Here is a 21,603-nt window from a genome sequence, read left to right as displayed (position 1 = left end):
GGGCAGCTGGACACTGGGCCAGTGTTGGAAAATTGACGCAGAGGGACGCAGAAGGATTCAGAGGAAATAAGGGTACTTCACTTGGATCATTAGTTTGTCAAGAAGCATCTGTAAATTTTCTCCTCCTGCTTTGCCGGTTGTAATTTGTACATAAGCTTTTGCTAAAGAATAATAAAGAAACCCTCATCTGCTACACCGGTTTTCCCACATTGGGTTTTTCCAGGGACAATTGTCCAAAAATAATTGTCATTGTGATTGTATTTGTGCCAGTATTTTTCATTGCATTTACTTTCTGCCATATTTTAATTGTGAAGGTTGCAGTAGAATATATTTCGATATTTGCCGTAAGAACACTGTGAATAACTTATTTCTAAGATAATAAGTAGAAGAAATAATAGTAATCATTGCAGTAAGATTTCTATTTAGAAATTGTCACACACTCAATGTCCCCATGCCTCAAGTCAGCCTCCATCCTGTGTGTCGAGACTGTCTGTGGTGGGTATGAGTGCATGCCCCTCAAGACAACTAGCTTCCCATCTGGCCCCATGAACTCCATCTCCAACTTCTGCCAATCTATGGTCACTCACCCAAGAGAGTAAAGCCACTAGACACCCATCACCACATTGGTGTCCAGTACATCCACCACAAAGAAGTGGTCAATCACTGAGTAATTCCCCATGGTCACTGTCAAAGTGGGGACATATGGTGCACTGCATGGTCCTATCCCCCGCACAAGGACAGAAATCCCTCAAACTCCTTTATAGTGATACCCCTCCTCTACACCATCTGCGTGTCAATGAAATTGTGGGTGGCCCCACTATCTACCGAAATTGAGACACACTGCCCCTGCACTGTGCCTCGGATCCTCAGGGTCAAGTATCTGGGGACCCCATGCAATGAAGCAAGTACTCACCCAGCAAGTGTGAAAGGTGCTCCCCCAGGTGGTGGTGGTGGTGAGGGTTGTCCCCCTACTGCGTGCAGCGCCCTGTCACCCCCATCTACCTCCTACTCTGCGTCATCTTCCTGGTCACTATCAAAGAAGACCTCGATGTAATGGGCCTTGTCCATGGTGCATCTATAGCCTGGTGCCCAAGGCTACTAGCAGGTGGAGCACAACTTCCTCCTCCAGAGATCTCTCCTAATCTCCTCATCCAACTGTTTACGCCCTTGCTTAGCTCTCAGTGGCAAGGCCCGGGTGTCACGGCCCCTAGGAAGGAAAAGAGCTCATGTTGGGATTGGTGCCCTAGTCTTGGGTATTGCACCCTACAAATCCTGGGCACAAGTCACGGCCTCCTGCAACATGGTTAGTCTGCGAGATCTCACCAACCCACGTAAACGCTCAAGCAAACCCTCTACAAAAGTGTAGACCCTCCTGGCATCAGACATGTTTCGCACCATCACGGATACCCTCAAAAACTTTGATATGTAATGCCCGATGCTGCCAGTATGTTTGAGTTGTGTAAGCTCCCTAAAGCGTGCCTTTGGGTCCCTCCTGTCAAAACGCTCCACAACCTTTCGTGTGAAGTGAAGTCCTCATAAGAAGTCATGCTTGCATGCCCAAGTGTAGTCAGCCCATGGAACCACCAAGTGTGTGCCTCTCCTTCCAAGTGTAAGGTAGACATCTTGATGGCCTCCACCTCTGTCATCTGGCTGAGCTGGAAATATGTGTCCATCTTCTCCACCCAAGGCCTAGTTGTGCACTTGGACGATCCATCAAATGTGGGGAGCTACATCCTCCCTATGGTGCGTTGTAGGTCTAAGCTCTGTGTGTTGGAACCCCCTGTGCCCATGCCCTTCTCATTTTGTTTGAGATGGCAGAAATCTCTGAAGGATAGTGCAACCCTAAAATCATCCCCCATAGACTGCCACTCCTGGAAATAGTCCCCCATGGGCATCTCGTCCTATCCACCCTACTCACCTAGTCCGGAGGGCAAAAATGTTTGCAAAGTGGTCCTGGTTGGCCCACTGAAAACATGTGGGTGTCACTGGTGAATGGTGATTGTACTAGTGGGAAGCCCCTGAAGTCTCCCCAAACAACAAATCCCGGCGAATGCCTTTGTCCCGGTTCTACTGCTTGATTTCCTCCAATATCTCCTTCTGCCCCTTGGCTAAGTCATTTAGGGCCTTCAAGAGGTTGTCAAACGCTGCCTCCTCTTTTCTCTTCGGCTCCCCCATTATCTATCTCCACCACTGCCTACTCTGGGGTCTCTATGTCAAGGGTGATTACAACTCTCTTTCCCTGCTCCGGTACCTCTGCCTCCAGTAGGTAACGTTCTGCTTGTTCTCCATGGCCATATAAATAATCCCACAGCTAAACCAAGATTAGATCTCTGACACCACTATAATATTCCTAAAAGAAAATTAACAATAATAAACAAAGCATACAAGGTACATGCAAAACAAAATACGCATACAAAATTAAACACCCAAAAATGCTCCAAAAACTGTGCCAATATGGACCATTTTCATTATAATTCAGAAGGGGTACAACATAAAAATAGAGTGAGTGCACCTAGGCTTTCTCAAGGCAAGCTAACAAGTCCCAGGTGATGAAAAACTACGGCCCAAGTGCTAAAAATATGTCCCCACAATGATCTGCATTGGCCCCAGAATAACTACACTACTGGCTAGAAGAATCTGTTGTTTGGCCCTCTTCTACTACTCAAAAAATTTTGGGAAATCATTAGGAGAGTTTTGAGGTCTAAAATGGGCCTCCTAAGGAAATTATAAAATAATAGTGGAAATAATAAGACAATATTAGATTACATCATCAAATTTTAGAGGGAAAAAAGGAAAAACTATTTTTTCAACACGTATTTTCAACTTATCTCCCTATGGGTTTACTCAAATTTCAAGCAGAAACACTCGTTGGATGCATAATTTGATTCCTCATAAAAGGAGTACCCATGTTGCATACTTTCGATGGACTCTTCTACACTAAAAATGAGAAATGCATGAAAAATGTGATTGCAATCACGTTTTTTCATGTATTTCTCATTTTTCGTGTAGCAGGGTCCATGAAAAGTTTGCAACGTGGGTACTCCTTGGATGAGGAATTAAATTTTGCATCCAACGAGTACTCCTGCTCAAAATTTGAGTAAAACCTTGGGAAGATAAGTTGAAAATACGAGTTGAAAAAGTAGTTTTATTATTTTATTTTTTTTAATCTTTTTACTTTTTTACTCCAAAAATAGTGAATCATCCCCCATGGTTGACATCATCATCTTGAATTCTATTGGCTCTTATAAAGTTTATTTTGGTTGTACATTTTTCTTAGGAGGCCCATTTTAGACCTCAAAATTCCCCTAATGTAACCCCGGTCTCCCCTCAAATAACCCACCAAGACCCAGAAAGGGTTTGGCCTAATTCGGACCTTCAAATTTTGCCCCAATTTCCACTTGCTCCTCCAATAGCTGGGAAACTCATCCCACTTGTAGATCTTCCCTCACAACCCCTGCAAAATGATGGTAATTGCTAGCAAAAACCCCCTCTGAAAGCCTCCACAACTCCCAACTCTATTCAGCCCCAAAATGAACGTGCTCCCACGCGAAGCCCAGAAACACCCTCTGTGCAGGCCCACGCAACTCCTAAAAGTGTGAGAATGCTGCAACAAAAATACCACCAATTTATGTCCAACCAGCACCTCAAATCTTAAGCCAAAGGTAGTCCAATGACCTGCTAGAAAGCCCAACAACTACACCACTCCACAATCAGCTCCCCAAGGAAATGTGAATTTCTCTCCTATGCACAGCCTGCTTCTGAATGGCACGAAATCCCTGTAGAATCCTCCCAATGCAACCTCTGAAATGTGACAATCAATGTTGCACGAAGCAGGGATGAAACGGGGACGTTTTTTGGAAGAGGAGACACGGAAGCGTCATTTTCCGAAAATCTAGGAAGCAAAGCATCTACTATATATATATTTTAATATTTTTTTTGCATTTATATTCAAAACTTGCGTCTGCTATATTTATATTTTTTTGCTATATATATATATATATATATATTTGCATTTATTTTTATACTTTTTTTGCAGAGGCTTGACGCTTCGTACGACCGAAGCGCCATCCGAAACGCTTTTCGAGCACACGCTTCATGAAATTTCCAGGAAGCGTGTTTATCAACCAGAAACACATTTCAGTTTTTCCGAAACGCGTTTCGGATGGCACTTCCCCCACGCATCTGTACGGATCACGGATCGGGGTTTTGATCTTGGGGGGGGGGGGCTCCTGCAACACTGGTGACAATTGCTCCCCTAGGGTTGCCCTTGAAGTCTACTAAAGAAAGAATTGAGATTTCCCTTCGGAAATCTCGTGTGCTTATCAGCACTCTATTGACCTAGCTAAACAACTTGAGCCAACACAAGTTTGGTTATCAAATGAGCAAAAAAAGTCCGAAAATGAATGCTTCTTCTTCTATTTGTAATTTGTTGCCCCTTCTTCCCTTGTGGGCTCCACCACATCGAACTCCCTTCTTCCCTCTTCTCTCTCTAAATTGAATTCTCCAAGGGGTGCGTATTCCCTCTTGGAGTGGCCCCCACATTCCACTAATGCCACGATTTTCCCCTTCTCTCTATAGTGGGGTCCCTTCTTTATCAAAAATTAAGTCTCCTTTGGCTTTCCCCACTTTTCCTAAGTTGTGAGTCCAAACTTTAATAACCTTAGGCAAAATTGCAAAAATGGTGTAGTTGCCTGTAATTTAATTAGAGGGGATATCACATATTGTAACCCTAGTCTACTTGGGGATTGTTGATGAAATCTGGAATTCATATTCCTTTGATGTTTATGTTTTGATATTGTTGTGATAGAAACCCTAGTTCATTAGGATTTGTTGTTAATTTCTAGGTTTTATTTGAAACCCTAGACCTTTAGGGTTTGATGAATTAGGGTGTTGTTGACGGTGCTAGACCCGCCAACATTCAGGGGATCTCCCCGGTATGAAGTCTCAACTAGACCTCACACGGTTTGGTGTAGGAGTCCCATCCAGTATGATGGTCCAGTTCCCATTATCTTAAATGTTTGCCTTAGCTCTTGCTTGTCAGCATGTAAGAGTGGTCTGCTTTGTCTTCGAGGTTCGCGTGCCTAGTGAGTGCCAATGTTACTTGTGTCAAGGTTCTTTCACCGCAGAGAGAGAGGGCGGAAGTGAGTCTCTAGCCGAACGGGAAGAGTCCCAACCCTGTCAAAGACACACAACACGATAGGACATGCACAGCTTCCAGCGGAGCAGTCCACACAGATGCAGCAATCACACACACAAGAAGGAATAGCACGTACAACACTCAACAGAGTAGTCCGCGCGAGTGCGACGGTCGTTATAACAAGTTTATGGGAAAGGTTTTGTCTGATGTCCGGTGAGGCAGCCCACGCGGGCAGGATAGCATTAACAACTTATACAACACATTTTCATAAACATATGTATTAGAACAACTGAAAGAGTTCAAATGTTTTAACACAGGTTAAAGCAACATGCATTACAAGTGTTCCAAGATTAGTCTTACAAACAATTAAAATACATGTGTGAAAATGTGTTGGCCTGTTATCAGGGTTTTAAATTAAGCGAAAGTTCCAAGACACATTGGTACACCATACATCACTAACCCCGTAAAAGGGGCATTGGAGCCACTACTCGCTCCTCAAAGAAAAGACTACAAACTCTCAAGGCTATGTGGGAGGAGCCAAGGTGAAAAGTCCTTTGCATGTACAAATGAGGGGGTATTTATAGCTAAGGGTGAAACTGGCCCTTGTGACTATTCGACTTCCCTCATGACTATTTGACTTATTTCACTCTTCAACTTTACATGACTCTTCATATGACATGTGGGTCTCTTGGACTTCCACATTACATTATATTGATTTACAACAGTATGGCCGACATGACTCATGACACGACTCGACACGACAATGTTGGTATGTTCATGCTGCTGCTGGTGTGCATGTCGAGTTGCAGTGCTACTGAGTGATGGATATGCTCTTGGTGTATCGTAGCTTCACCTTCGCATGGCAAGGTGTGCAAAGTCTTCGATGGTCTTGGTGTTCGCTTGATGTCGCATGTGCACGTTGCTCCTTTGCTTGTACTTTGGCATGCTTCACATGTTCGTCCGTTCGCGAAAAAATCTCCTCACATGCATCATCCGTTCACGAAAAAATCTCCTCGCATGCATCGTTCGTTCGTGAACAAATCTCCTTGCATGTGCTCTCCTTGTTCATCTTGTTCGTCGTCGCATCATGTCTCATCCATGTACCTGTATCTGCAATCACTCATGACGAGACGACATCAAATCCATAAACCTCCTAGTCTACCATGATGCATTATCGTTCGCTTTCAGATGCAGGTGACCAGAAGAGAGAACAAGACTATGAAACTGTGCAAGGCAAGTTTCAAGCTGGGATGTGGGCTCCAGGCACTGCTGGTGAAAATTGCGCAAAAATCACTAGGAAACTGAGATGGAAAATTCGGATCAGAAATGACTATCTGCGGTATCTGGCTCAGCTGGAGGGCAGGTCTGCGCAATTTCTTGAGGGAAGCAGTGCAGGCAACAGAGGGGGGGCTTGGCAGTAAAAACTGTGCAATTCCTCCAGGGAGCTAGCAACGAGCTGCAGGAGGCTTGCCAGGAAAAAATGCGCATTTTTTTCAGGGAGCTGATAGTAGGCTACGGGGGTGCTAGTGACAAAAACTACGGATTGTTGGGAGGCTGACCTACTGAACACCTCTGCGCAATTTCTGAGTTGAGAAAGATGTTGGGCAGCTGAGGGACTACTCATGAAATCTGCGCAGTTTTTTGGGTGAGCAGCAGGCCGGTTGACTGGATGGCTGCTTGGAAAAATTGCGTAATTTTTTGAGGGAGACAGTGACGGACACTGGGTGTCTGTCCGACCTGTCTACGCAGTTTCTTCAATCAGTGGAGCGGGCATGCTTGGCAGCTTTTGCGCAATTTTTTAGGGGAGTGAGTCCCGAGGTCACTGCCCAGTCAAACTCTCTGGTTGACCAGCAAGAGGCTTGGTTGATGTGCTTGCGGGCAGCGCAGATTGAAATGGCTTGTTGGACACTTTTGCATTGTTCTGGGTGACAGTCGGTCGAGTCGATTCTAGGGTGGAGGTCCGGCTATTAGAGGGTGATCCAGTCGTCAGAACTTCAGCAAAATGACTAAGTGTGTGAGCGAATGAATTTGTGCATACGTGACCTTGCGAACACACACTCAACATGACTTGACGACAAGACGCCTCAAACCATCAAGACAACATATACTCAACGTGACTAACCGATGGTGCGAGCGACAAGCGTGACACTTGTGATAGATCGTTGAACGACCGCGACGACGCTTGCACGACAGTGCATACAACTTTGTGTGTGAGTGCAACGGATGTTTACATATCGAATACAACTTGTGCACACGAAGCGGGACCTTGTGTGTGGCCAGAACATGACTGCAAGCATGACATTGTGACCAACATGCAAAAGAGATGTTCGTTGAATGGTCAAGCGAGGAGGGTGCAAAGACTCACTACGAGCTCACGAGATGAGCCCAAGTGCTTGCAAACATCAAGGAAAAACTCAAGGAAGGCTCCGAAATCGGATGCAGGCCAAAATTTTGGAGGGTGTTGCAGCCGCTACAACAGGTGTATGAGAAAAACCCCTACAATATCTATAGAAAGATCCTAGGAATGAAACCCTAGGTGTATACTCGTTTGTATGATCGAAACCCTATCTTGGAGAAAATCGTTGTATATCTAACTTCGATGTATTAATGTTTGTAATGATGAGATCCTAGATATGTATATGCGAGTATGCTAGCCTAATTATTGATACTCATGTTTTAGTTTGTAAAATTTGGGATTTGTAAAAACCTAGTAGAGATTGATATTCTAGGATATGATGATATTGTTTTCGATATGATTTAGTTTTGATGATAAAAACTAGGGTTTGCAACAAACCCTAGTAGAAGTTTGTCTTGTATTGTTGAAACCTTAGATGTATAGTAGAATTGTTATTTGATTGAATTGTTGATATCTAAGGCTTTGTGTCTTGAAGATAAAATCTAGGGTTTATGACAAAACCCTAGCAAAAAGTCAAAGTCTAGTATGTGTCTCTTATGAGCTTAACTAAGTTTAGGTGTTTGATATCTAACTTCTAAATGCTTCCATTATAGTAACATGATTTTGGTATAGTTAACTTCATGCTTTTGTATGTTTGTATTTGGTTGTACTTGTTATTAAAGTTTTGCAAGTACATAATCTTCACGATGGAGATAATAAAGATGTTTGTATGATAATAATAAGCATGATGAAGGAAGTTATATGAATAATGATGATTAATTTGACCTTGATGCCATAAGAAGGGATGGAGCCATGAAAGGTTCTTTGATGTTCTAAAAGAAAGAAGTGATTGATCTCTCCAAGTTGAGAGGGAGCCTAGATAGAAGAAAGAGTATATCTCTCCAGTTAAGAGGGTGAAATTATTATGTCAGTGAATTCCTTGAAGTAAGAATGAAGCCAAATGAATCAAGTACCATCGATAAACGTTCATTTGCAAACAAAAGACTTGAGGAAATCTGAAGATGTAATTCGTGTTGCTGAAGAAATGAAAGAAGAAGCAAGCTTCCGAAAAATTGTATACTTGATAGGGAGAGTTGAAGCATCTAATGGTGCATGCTTGGGAGAACATCTAGCCAGCCTATGTGTTGATGTCTAGATCCCGAAGAGGGAGGGTTGCATTGGTCATGGAGCTTCGATCTTGGATACGCACCTAGATCCCTGGGTTAATGGTTAGCAAGTAAGCCTGATGGTACCTAGAGTGGTTGAATCTTAGTCCCACCCAGATAGATTACCCTGGTCAAGTATCTAGTCCGTAGCACTAAGTGTGCTAGAAATCTTCATAGTTCATTTGATTTTGAGATCTTCCATGTACCTTCATATGTATGTAATTATGAATACCTCCCTAGTTAAGAGGGAGTGTTGAAGAATGTAACTAGTGTTAGTCTTCATAATTGGACTTGAGTCATGATGTAATATATTCGTCAAAAGAATTTTTTTTATTATTATTAAATTGCATGGATTTCATGCTTGGGTCAATGGTCATAGGTCAAGCCTCCATTGTAGGTTTCTAGGATTTTTGTTGACTCAAACAAATTTATTATGTAAGAATTGTTGTTTTTCCACGACCTTGGTGTCTAGGATAGAATCTTAAATCACTGACGCTACCAAACCAAGAATCACAACAAAGCTACTTTGCACAGCGAAATATAAACCACAGTAAATCTACTAGTGCACAAAATATGGACAACTTTTTACATTTTTCAACCCAACTTCGTTATATTAATCAACATATAATACAATTGTTTAGGGCTCTCGTACTAGGGATAATGGCCCTCATACATCCACTAGAACAAGATACAAAACTAGAGCTTGGTGTCAGTCCATCAACAACCAATCTAACCTCAACAAGATACTATGACCATCTTGTAAGAATTTACAGGGTAAGTTCCACAGAAAGAATACCAAAAGGACACCGCTCACAACCAGATCTCAAATCAATACACCAGTATTTTTGACGTGGTTAAAACCCTCAGAGTGCAAGGAGGGAAACAGTCCACGGCCTGTCCCAACGTGGGTACTACAGGCAATTTATTAATCAAAGAATGAAAATTTACATAAGCTTCTCTCATGCACGGATTACCAGAACAATGACCCTCCATGCGCTTTAAATAGAACTCATGGACCAATCGGGTGTCAAGCCACGGATCAAGTGTCAGTAATACCGAGGTGAGAGTGAACCGTCGGATCACTACATATCGTGACTGTCGGATTGTAAGTTACAAAATGTACAACGGTAAAGAAACACACTTTACCTAACTCTAACCTAACTCTATACTAGACCAAGTTGAACTTAACTATATCCTATGTGTCGGAATATCCTAACATCCCCCTTAAGAACAACTTGGGATAGGATTGAAGGATTTACAAATATGACACAATAGGAGAAGGAAGGAGGCACTAGAGCCTATCCCCCCTTAGTGACAACTTCCTGAACTCCAAGCATATATCGAAGTTTAGTGAACTTCGCCTCTGTGAGAGCCTTTGTGAAGATGTCTGCAACCTGATCATCTGTTGGACAATATTGCACTTCAAGAACATGGTCATGAATGAGCTTTCTGATGAAGTGCATGTGTAGTTCAATGTGTTTGCTGCGCTGATGCTGGACTGGATCTTTGCATAGCTGAATGGCACTTTGATTATCACACCAAAGTGTGGTTGAATGCTGCTGCTCAAAGCCAAACTCTGATAGGATCTGACGAAGCCACAAGGCTTCCTTACTAGCTTCCACGGCACCACGATACTCTGCTTCTGCTGACGAAAGAGAAATGGCAGCCTGTTTCTTACAAGCCCATGTAATAGGTCCTGAACCAAGAGTGAAGACATAACCGGCAGTAGACTTCCGATCATCAAGGTCACCAGCCCAATCAGAATCAGTGAAACCAACTAACAGAGGAGCTGCTTTGGCACTGTAATGAATCCCAAACTGTACTGTACCTCGAACATAACGAAGTATTCTTTTAGCTGCTTTCCAATGACTTTCACGGGGGTTTTGCATAAAACGCGCAACAAGGCCAACAGCAAAGGAAAGATCAGGACGAGTATGGGTTAAATACAGGAGTTTTCCGACAAGTTGACGGTATAAGGTAGCATCAACTTCAGGAGAGGTACAAGAGACTGAAAGTTTGACTCCAGACTGAAAGGGAGAAGGGGCTGGCTTACAGTCTTCCATGTGAAAATGACGAAGAATATCACAAGCATACTTGGACTGGGAAAGGAAAATACCCTCTTGGGATTGCAAGACTTGAAGACCGAGAAAATAGTGTAAATGTCCTAAGTCTGTCATTTCAAATTTCTTTTTAAGGCTGGACTTCACATGGTTTATAAGGTTGGGATCACTACCAGTAAGAATAAGATCATCAACATAAAGAACAAGGATGATAAGAGAGTTGCCCTCTTTCTTGGTGTAGACAGTATTGTCAGAATGACACCTAGAAAAGCCAGATTCTAAAAGAAAGCTATCCATTTTGGCATACCAAGCCCGAGGAGCTTGCTTGAGGCCATAAAGGGATTTCTTAAGTCGACAAACAAGGCTGGAGTCTGTTTGTATGAAGCCAATGGGTTGTTCCATATAGATTTCTTCCTGCAAGTCCCCATGCAAGAAGGCAGATTTAACATCCATCTGATGGACTTCCCATTTTAAAGAGGCAGCAAGGGAAAGAACAAGGCGGATGGAGTTCATTTTGGCAACAGGAGAAAAGGTTTCAGTGTAGTCAATGCCTTCAACCTGTGAAAAGCCCTTAGCAACGAGACGAGCTTTATGTTTATCAACTTTCCCATCTGGTCCATACTTGGTTCTGTAAACCCATTTACATCTAACAAGTTTGCGTCCCTTTGGTAGAGGAACAAGATCCCATGTATCATTTGTCATCAATGAATGATATTCTTCATTCATAGCTGCTTCCCAATGTGGATGGCCTGAAGCTTCTGCAAAAGTGTCAGGATCATGATTTACTGGAGCTTGAGCCAGTAAAGAAGAGGCTCTTTCAAACTGAGAACGTGTACGTCGCTGATCTGTAGGATCACCGGCAAGATCACCTGCTGCATCCCGAGTGGCACGGACCCATCTTGGAAGTTGAGGATCCTGAGAAGGTGGGGGAGGATTATCATCCTCGCTTTCATCATCTGAAGAAGAAATGTTTTCAAAGATAGAAGAGATAGGAAGAGGTGGCACATCCGCCGGACTAGGCTTGCAGGCCGATTTATTTTCATCAAATTTTACATCTCTTCTAATGATAACATTTTTGGACTTAAATGGAATAAGTCTATAACCTTTTACATCTTCAGAATATCCAACAAAAGTACATTTCTCACTTTTAGGTTCTAAAGCTTTATGCTTTTCATCTGGAATATGGGCCCATGCTTCACTTCCAAACACACGAAAGTGACTTACATCTGGTTTAATGGAACTCCAAGCTTCTTCTGGAGTGATATTCTCTAGAACCTTAGTAGGAGTGCGATTGATTATATAATTTGCACAATTAATTGCTTCGGCCCAAAAACTAAGACTGAGTCCTTTAGATTGCAGCATACAATTAGCCATTTCCTTTAAGGTGCGGTTTTTCCTTTCAGCTACACCATTTTGTTGTGGAGTGTATGGAACAGTATGTTGCATTTGAATTCCATTTTCGGTGCAAAAGTTGATGAATGTGTTTTTAACATATTCTCCACCATTATCAGTTCTTAGCTTAAGAATTTGATGTCCAGATTGTTTTTCAACAAATGCTTTGAAGGCCAAAAAAGTGGTAAATACTTCGCTCTTGAGTTTTAAGAAGTATACCCAAGTGCGTCTGGAGAAATCATCAATGAAAGTTAAGAAGTACTTGCAGCCAGAGAATGAAGCAACAGGAAGAGGACCACATAAATCACTGTGCACAAGCTGTAAAGGGGCTGAGGCGTGCCAAGAGGCACGTTTGTCAAAACTGTCCCGATGATGTTTTCCGAGTACACATCCGGAACAAACACCATCTCTGCAAGATACCATAGGAAGACCTGTCACCATATTTTCTTTACATAGATGCTGAAGGGAGCGATAGTTTAAGTGACCAAATCGCTCATGCCAAAGTTTGCTCACTTCATCATTATGAGCAACAAATACTGAGGGAAGATTGGATGACCCAAAGTTGTGAAACTTATACAACCTTTTGGAATCATCAGCAAGACCAGTAGCTAGAATCTGTTTAGGATCTTTTAGATCCTTGATTACAACATCATGAGGTGAAAATTCAACAATTTTACCTTCACCTGAATGAGTTATCTGATAGACAGATAGAAGGTTGCAGGATAAGGTTGGAACACATAATACATCATTAAACTGACCATTGTCTAGATGAACAGTTCCAGTCCCTACAACATTAAGAGATCTATCATCACCAATATATATATTTTTGGTGTTACAATCATTTAAAGAAGAAAACATGGCTTGGCTTTTGGCCATGTGACAAGAGGCTCCAGAGTCAATGAGCCACTCATGAGAATGAGAAGAAGAAGAAGATACATTTAATGCATAACCAGACTGAGATGATTGACAATGAGATGCAGAAAGTGCCATTCCGGAAGTTGAAGTTGAAGTAAGCTCCACATGGATGTTATGTTTCTTCATTGCGGCTTCCAAGGCTTCCATCTTCTTAAAGCATTTAGATTCTAAGTGGCCATCTCGATTACAAAAGTTACAATGTCTATCAGTCTTCTTCCATTTGTTTTTATTGGTCTTATCATTTTGCTGAAATGATCTTTCATTTTGAGGCTGAAATGGTTTAGGACCATTCTTTTGAGGATATGACTTCTTAGGATTCTTTGAATTTGGTTGCTGCTGGGCGGCTAACGCTTTCGTGGAAGAGTTTCCAAGATTAAGAAGACCAAGGTGTAAGAGTTTTTCTTGTTCTCTTATTAAGGAATCACAAAAGGAGTCAAAGGAAGGGGCTTGTAGTCTTGTCCTTGACAAATGAAAGCTTCTCTCGTAGAATGGAAAGTGGAAACAAATACAGAGTAGGCTGGTCCCAACTTAGTAAGGATGGAATAAATAAGGTTACCATCGTCTTTCTTAATTTTAACACCTTCCAAGAGATATCTAAGGTTCTTGAATTTGGACAAGAAATCTTCAATGCAAGAAAAATTATTAGGATCCAAAGTAAGCAGCTCATTTTCAAGTTGATGGGCTCTAATTTCATTTTTAATCCCAAAAACTTTAGCAAGTTTTTCTAATGCTTCATGAGGAGTCTCAAGTTCCGCAATGTGGAATCTAAGATCAGGAGAAATAGACATCCCTATCAAACCACGTGCTTGATCTTGTCTATTTTCCCATTTTGCCGCCTTGTCTTCATCTTTTGGTTTCTTCTCTTGGTCTGTGGCTATTCTGAAGAGACCTTTACTTCTAAGTAAATCTTCGATGTAGGCTACCCATTGGAAGTAGTTAGTGCTGTCAAGAATGACTTGGCATGGACTTTCCATTTTTAAAAAAAACTGAAGCTGAAGATGCTGAAAGTAAGTGTTCCAATGGATAGATCTCGAAAAAATAGGCGGTTTTAAAAAAAACGGCTCTGAAAAAGGCTTCCGGATGAAGAAGTTATGGCTTTTTGAAAAATAATTGTTGAAGTTGCCGGCAAAGTGCGCGAATGTGCGGGAATGAAAAAAATCCGCCCCCACAAAATGGAGACTTGAACCCAAGACCTCTACTCTCTTAAAATAGCTTTGAACCAATTGATCTATACAAAAAATTTGAGAGAGAGAGAGAGAGGGGGGGGGGGCCTCGGTTTGCGTGCTTGCCTTGAGAAAGCTCTTTTTCCCTACAAAACACAAAACACAAAACCCAACACGAATATGCAAAGAAAAACGAACCTTGCGGCTCGAAGTTAGCTTTAGCCAAAAAACTAGAAATTTTTTAAAAAAAAATCTCAAAGTTAGCTTTAGCCGAAAAACTAAATATTTTTCTCAATGTTTCTGATTTTCCGAGATCACACTAAGGTGCAGGGAAAAGAGCATACGCATGAGAAAAATCCTTCCTTTCTGTTTCTGATTTGCCCAGATCGCACAGAGTCGCAGGGCAAAGAGCATACGCAGAAATGAAAGGTATAGATCCGGTTAAAAAAAGGCTAAATAAACTGAGACCGAAATAAGCAGAGAGAAAATAACAGTAAACTGCAAAAAAAAACACTGTATACCTCCCGATCTGAAAAATGACGCAGCTAGGGCTACCGGAAACCTTTTCGCGTGAAACGAAAGGGGTTCCTCACTGGAACAGATGCTCCGAACGCAACAGAGCAGTCCTCTCGGCCCGAAAGCAGTCAGAAACAGCAGATCTAGGAAACGACAGCCGCATGCAGTTCTACCGGCTTCAGATTTGGATCACCAACGGACGCGGCCCTCAAATAGCTCTGATACCATGTAAGAATTTACAGGGTAAGTTCCACAGAAAGAATACCAAAAGGACACCGCTCACAACCAGATCTCAAATCAATACACCAGTATTTTTGACGTGGTTAAAACCCTCAGAGTGCAAGGAGGGAAACAGTCCACGGCCTGTCCCAACGTGGGTACTACAGGCAATTTATTAATCAAAGAATGAAAATTTACATAAGCTTCTCTCATGCACGGATTACCAGAACAATGACCCTCCATGCGCTTTAAATAGAACTCATGGACCAATCGGGTGTCAAGCCACGGATCAAGTGTCGGTAATACCGAGGTGAGAGTGAACCGTCGGATCACTACATATCGTGACCGTCGGATTGTAAGTTACAAAATGTACAACGGTAAAGAAACACACTTTACCTAACTCTATACTAGACCAAGTTGAACTTAACTATATCCTATGTGTCGGAATATCCTAACACATCTAGCTGACGTAGTCGACTCTCTAAGCTCCTCTCGGTCATACCCTGTACCTGCCCGATCCTTCAGCTCCCGATCTGCAGCTCCTACCTTTATCAATGCTCCAAGTCCATCCAACCACTGAACCTCGGTTGTCAATCTGCTCACTAGTTGTGCCCTAGTCCATCAAAGGCACAACACATCGAGACTCTTGTTGAGTTGTTCACATCTCCACTTGTGAACAACTCTCAACTGCCCACTGCTGCTCCTTAGCTACTCAGGGACATCAGCCCACTATGGTCTTCATGCACTGCTCCAATGAAGACCAACATAGGGCACGAAGGGCTTCCACTATCACTGCAAGATGTCCATCTCCCACAATGAACACAGGCTAGGACGACTAACCATCATCTATTGTAGAAGTCCTTCTCCACATACAAGTCTAGGGCTGCTCAACTACTCCTTTGGTTCGTCAACCATTGAGCTCAACAATTGCCACTCTAGCAACTACTTTTGTCCATCAAAGTGTTGCACATCGGACTCTAACTTGGGCACTATTACACTGTCCTCCAGCATACCATAAATGCCCAATCATTATCCACACTTGGTCCACTCTCACGCTGCCCTCTAACAGTCCACGAGTGACCAAATTTGTTGTAGCATTTGCTCCTAGTTAGGGCATCCAACACCTAGGAAACCCCTCCACATGGCTGCTAACAGACTTCCAAACTGTCCTCTCCTAGGACACCATCCACTAGCATCAATTCAACCTTAACACATCAATACAATACATACCTAGCCTTGCTCAGCTTCTGCATCACCCTAGTGCAGTCTGCTACATGCTCAGCCCTCACTCGTGCTGCCTGCACTCGCGTTCCTGCACTCATCCGTTCCTGCACTCATGTGTTCCTACACCCGTGCTTTCTTGCACTCGTGTTCATACACTCACGCATTCCTGCACTTGCGCATTCCTCGAATCATACCTTCCTGCAATTGCGCTACCCGCACTCAAGCTGCCTTTCTTGATGTGTAGACTATGAAAGATGCTTCTTGGATGTGTCTAAATGCCTCACACTTGACCTATATTTATAAGCATCAAGTGGCTCCAACGAATTTTTCTTTGGGCACTACTTTAACCTCAAGTCGACCTACCCAACTAGACAAATTTACCCATCTTAACTTCAAAAATTCATTTCTCTTCAACCACAACTCGAAATCGGATGATTTTCGATATGTCGGATTCGTCTCGACTAGTACTATCATCCTCATCCATCACATGTCGAAATCTCTCCATAGTTTTGTCCCCAACATCAATGGGTACAAAACCACAAGCTTGGGTTTCAAGCCCACAAGGCCATTTGTGGAGCTCTTTCCTCCAAACCCTCAATCCTCAAGCCTTGAAGTACCTCCCAAGCTACAAAAATCAACAAGAATCCCTTCTTGGGTTCACAGTGTCAAAGATAATAATCTATTTTGTCATGTCAAAACCTCCTCCATCAAGTCACCTTGCAAGTCGGCCTCTAGATTGATCCTCTACAAGTCGGCTTCCACAAATTAGTCATGTCGACTCATTTACCGTAAGAAACAACTATAAATACCTATTGGAACTCAACCCAAAAGACAATTTATAGAAGTTCAGAAAAATGACACAGAACAATGAAGTTAGGATGGATTATAGATAGTAAGGTTGGGTGCACTTCAGGACAGCTCAGTTTGGCTCATCAAAGCAATTCAGTTCATCTTTAGGACAGTGAAGAACTGGAACTGAAATATCGTAGTATTGCAAGACCGAAGTATTACAGGACTGAGGAGCGAAATATTGAAGCTATAGTATCACAAGATTACAAACCGAAAGATGGCATGAGTACAGGACTAAAGGATAACAAGATTGCAAGATCAAAGTCTTGAATGAATATAGGAACAAAGCTTAACAAGACTACAAGACTGAAGTATGATATGGCTGCAAAAAATAAGTATGATATGTCACTCAGGAACAAGGTTGACTTGATGGATGGAAGGTGTCCTTGGTCTAGGTTATTGGTCTATCTCATCTTGATTTGAATCTATTGAAGGAAGAGTTCTTGACTGGGTTTTCCCCTATAAAGGGGTTTTAGCCCTGGTTGTGTGGCTACATCTTGTGTCCCTTTTTTATTGGCATTAGTCTTGATGATAAGAACAAGATAATTTGAAAGAAGAAGAACTAATAATTAAAGATCACAAGATAATGTCATAATAAAAGAAATCAATTCAGGTAAAATACTAAGTTCTTGCACTAATGGATTTCTCAACACTTTGAAGGCATTCCAAGTGGTGAGGAAGTGAGTTTGTCAACCAAACCTAAAGTTTTTTCTACAATGTTTTGTTTTCTTCGTCATTTCACAGAAATCATGGCTCAATCAGTAAGGGAAGTTGGAAAAGGTCATAGGAAAGGAAGGAAATCCCCTATTGATTTTTCCCCTCTCGTTCAATTTTAACCTCTGCCAGTGCTCCTTCTGCCAGTGATGTTGATTTCAATGATTCTAACATGGAGGAGGGCAAGTGACAGTCACAAGTTATGACATTTTTCCATCTACAATTCTAGTATCTACCTTATTTTGTATTTGCATTGGCATTCCTACCTATAGTAGCAGTGACTCAATATCTATGTTATACATTTTGATTTTGATGACTTAATGAGAAAACTGCAGTTTATCGTTCTAATTTCTCCTATGTTTTTCACTTAATCATCATTAATGTAGTACTGGTAAGTACTAATTAGTAACTAGTTGTATGATTGGAATTGTATCATGTGAATGTTCTCTAGTTTCTAAATTTCAACAAAATTTGAACCTTTATGTCTATATCTCATTTTTGTATGTGTAATTTTACTATTTTGTTATTTTTTTCATATATATATAAAACATGTCCTCCATGTCTTGTTTCCAAGGTCACGTCTCGCGTCAGAGACTCATATTACCATGTTCTCTTTGTCCTCCATGTCTTGTTCCGGGGGTCACCATGACTCATGTCGGATACTCATACTTCCATGGTTCTCCATGTCCTCCCTGTCTTGTTTCTAGGGTCACCATGTCTCGTGTCGGACATTCATATTTCCATGTCCTCTGTGTCCCATATCTTGTGACTTGGATCATTATAAGTATATGCCATTCGGCCTTCTAAGGCAGCTTGATGTATGTTCTGATTTCACACTTGAAATATTGAAGCTAATGCAGTTTTCCCTTGGAGAAAAAGACCCAAGTTAAGCCAGGTTTAGTCTAGTTTTTATTATTTATACAAAATCTGGATAAAACTATTACTGCTTGTTAAAACGAACCACCTTATTGCAGGTTTCATGTTAAGGACTTGTGTCGAGAAAGTCAAACTAAATTTGACTTAAATCTGTCCTCTCATCTTAAAATTCCTGGCATCTACTTTAAAGATTTTGCAGGCAGTTGTTCTAATTTAATAAAAAGGAAACTATCTAATGTGCTTTATTTGGAGATATACATCTGTGTGGAATGGCCCTTAAAGATGCTTTGAACAAACTGTTATGGAAGATATATTAGAATGAGTTCCGTAAGAGATATTAAACACCCTAGGAGAACAATGAATTTATGCTTCACAGTTTTTAAGCCAAGCTCCTGAAACCACGGTCTTACATCTCCTAGTTTGTTTGCCACTATAAGTTGTCCTACATTATTTCCCGTTGAATTTCAGTAAACTAGCAAAGAAATTATGCTGAATCATTTCGGAGAGCTAAATAGAAACTAGAATTAGATTTCCTCACCTCGGCCTTGGCTAAACCAGTCCCCTGATCGTGCTGCCGATCCTGTTTTCTGCGGTCTGCGGCAACCGTGGACACAGTTCCGTCATCAGCCATAGAATTGTCGCATTTTATATTTTGTGTCATGACATTGTCAGTTTCAAGTCCATCCAGAACATTGTCATTCCGAACATTCTTCAAAACGTGGGGCTGGGAATTCTCAGCTGTGTCACCAGCTGGAGGAACGCCATCATCGTTTACGGAAGATGAAAACTTCCCGACGGGAATCGAACCTGAACCTATAATCATATCGTGAGAGTCCTCCGCCGATGAGGAGGACGTTTTAGAAAAGTACTTTTTTCTGACATGAAGTTCAAGAAGAGGAAGAACAGTACAAATCGCCGCAACAGTGATGACAATCGCGACAAAATTGTGATCCATAGATGCCTCTGCAACAACTGGATGACGCTGCATGTTGTTTTCTCTTCCTTTGCCTCTTCTGTTGTGCAGAGTTTGAATTCTGAAGGCGCCGAGCCCTGTGATGTGTTTCCTCCATGAACATGAAAGAATAAATGGAAAATGCGACCAATTGCTGCAAGATACACATACTGAGGACGAAAATGCATCGTACCAAGGGTATATAGATGAATAGTATGAGCGTTGCAGTAAAGGAAGCGTTGATTTATGCAATCTGGTTGTGTCCATCATTCGAAGTTTCAGCGTGTTTTCCCGTTGGTGTACTAGGGAGCAGAGACCGTCACAGAGTGCCATACATAGTTGTACAAATAACAGGCTGAAGAATGAAGAATGAAGAAGAAGCTGGATAAGCCAGAATCTAGAATAATATGAACACGTTGACGTAATTTGAATAGACAAGTGCTGATTCATAATGATGAATCCATGGTAGCCTCATGTGTCCTATCTCGTCTAAATCTTCCATTTATAGTAAATATCAACCGGGCCTGTATACCCTCGTTCAGGACGGGGGTTCATGGTCTTCGTGGAAACTCTATCCTAAGACATTGGAGGAGGATATCGATTGGTGGAGAGCATGCTTGGTTTTGTTATATATTGGTGGATAGTATGATGGGTTAAATGTTTAGAAGACATCTTCAAGTATTTTAAGTAGCAAAGTAATAGTATGTATTGGGATTTACGTTCATAAATATAATTATTATTTTTTTATTTAATTTTTTTTATAAGTTTGGTAGGACTTTTCTTGTGTTTACATGTTAATTATTCACTCCTCTACGGGGAAGTAGCCAAGATTCGAAGCCAAGATTCTTGGTTCGTGTGAGACTTTATTTCCACAACCATCGTCACTTGAGCTAGAGATCTTGAATTTGAATTTTGTGCTACCCTCCCCATAACAGAGTGAATAATATACAAATATAATATTTTTAATCATTTATTATTTTAATATCATTTTAAATCAAATAACATTTTAATGTTATAGAAAGAAAGAAAGAAATTATTTTAACGTCCACGAGGCTAAAGATAGCCTATGGGACAAATTGCTTCTTCATATGCTTGATGTATTCGGCCCTTTTTCTGTGAAGCTTCACAATAAATGCTCCCAGCTTCTCGACAAAACCCTCGCTAAATAGATTATCCCAAGAGCTAGCTGCCACATATCTGCATAACTTTCCATGTTGTCTTTGAAGGCCTCACATTCTAAAATGAAATGTTTTTTTGTTTCCACTTTTCCGAAAGAACAAAAACTGCATACCCTTTCCTCCCACACTTCCTTTGGCCTTTTCCAACGCCCTATTTCACAACGGAGTTGATGAGAATTAGTCTTTAACTGAGCAATAAGAATTTTGGCTCTCCAAGAGATATTGGCCTCTATGTATGCTTTTGATTGATGATTATGAGTGGGATTAAACACTTCAATATAATAATTTTTCTTTCTTCCTAGCTCCTTATCCCAAGTACGTTTATGGAACTTTTCCATAACAAACGTTTTTATCTCTTTGTTGTTTATGGGACACGCATTCAAGCAAATACCCCATTTACTAAGCCATTTGTTACTTTGTTGCATCCAAGTTTTTTTGCTCTTGCACAATCTATCATTAAAGACAACCTTAGGCCATCTACCCTCTTCCATTTGCTCAATTTTTTTTAAATACCTTATGACTCACACCATAGCAATTGCTTCAATAGGAGCAGTCCCTGTTTCACTTAACAATATATCATAAGGAATTGCGCTTTTAATCTTAAATTTGTTTGTAATCAAACGCTTCTGAATTTTCTCAATTTGTCTCCACTGCATGTCGGAGGTACTACTAGCCCACAGTTCACAACCATAGAGAATCACTAGAAGCCCAAAAAGAGTTTAAATGGTTTTCCAGTCCCATAACTCTGCCTCTCTACACCTATTTTGAAAAGCATAAAATGCTTTCCAACACCCCAAAATTCTTTTCTTTCTACAACCATTCCAGCTTAGATTTTTTTTGAAGTCAA

The 21,603-nt window shown here is 41.4% G+C and overlaps 1 protein-coding gene across 2 annotated transcripts in view; it reads right to left on the bottom strand.

Annotated features, from left to right (window-relative positions):
* The window catches only part of MRL1 (Pentatricopeptide repeat (PPR) superfamily protein), a 403,655-nt gene extending 383,546 nt beyond the window's left edge, over positions 1 to 20,109 (bottom strand). The window contains exon 1 of one of the 2 annotated variants that reach the window (XM_089404401.1): positions 19,165 to 20,109. In XM_089404401.1, the coding sequence (XP_089260527.1) occupies positions 19,165 to 20,028 (864 nt within the window). In that variant the 5' untranslated portion in view covers positions 20,029 to 20,109. The remainder of the gene's footprint in view (positions 1 to 19,164) is intronic. The other variant, XM_089404402.1, reaches the window with a different exon arrangement.
* Between the last annotated feature and the right edge of the window lie 1,494 nt (positions 20,110 to 21,603).

Source organism: Pinus tabuliformis, chromosome 2_2 (assembly GCF_031772625.1).
Source record: "Pinus tabuliformis cultivar Carrire ecotype Pingquan chromosome 2_2, CPIR1, whole genome shotgun sequence".
Taxonomy (NCBI): domain Eukaryota; kingdom Viridiplantae; phylum Streptophyta; class Pinopsida; order Pinales; family Pinaceae; genus Pinus; species Pinus tabuliformis.
Note: the sequence above shows the minus strand (reverse complement) of the source record. Positions and strands in the feature narration are given on the sequence as shown.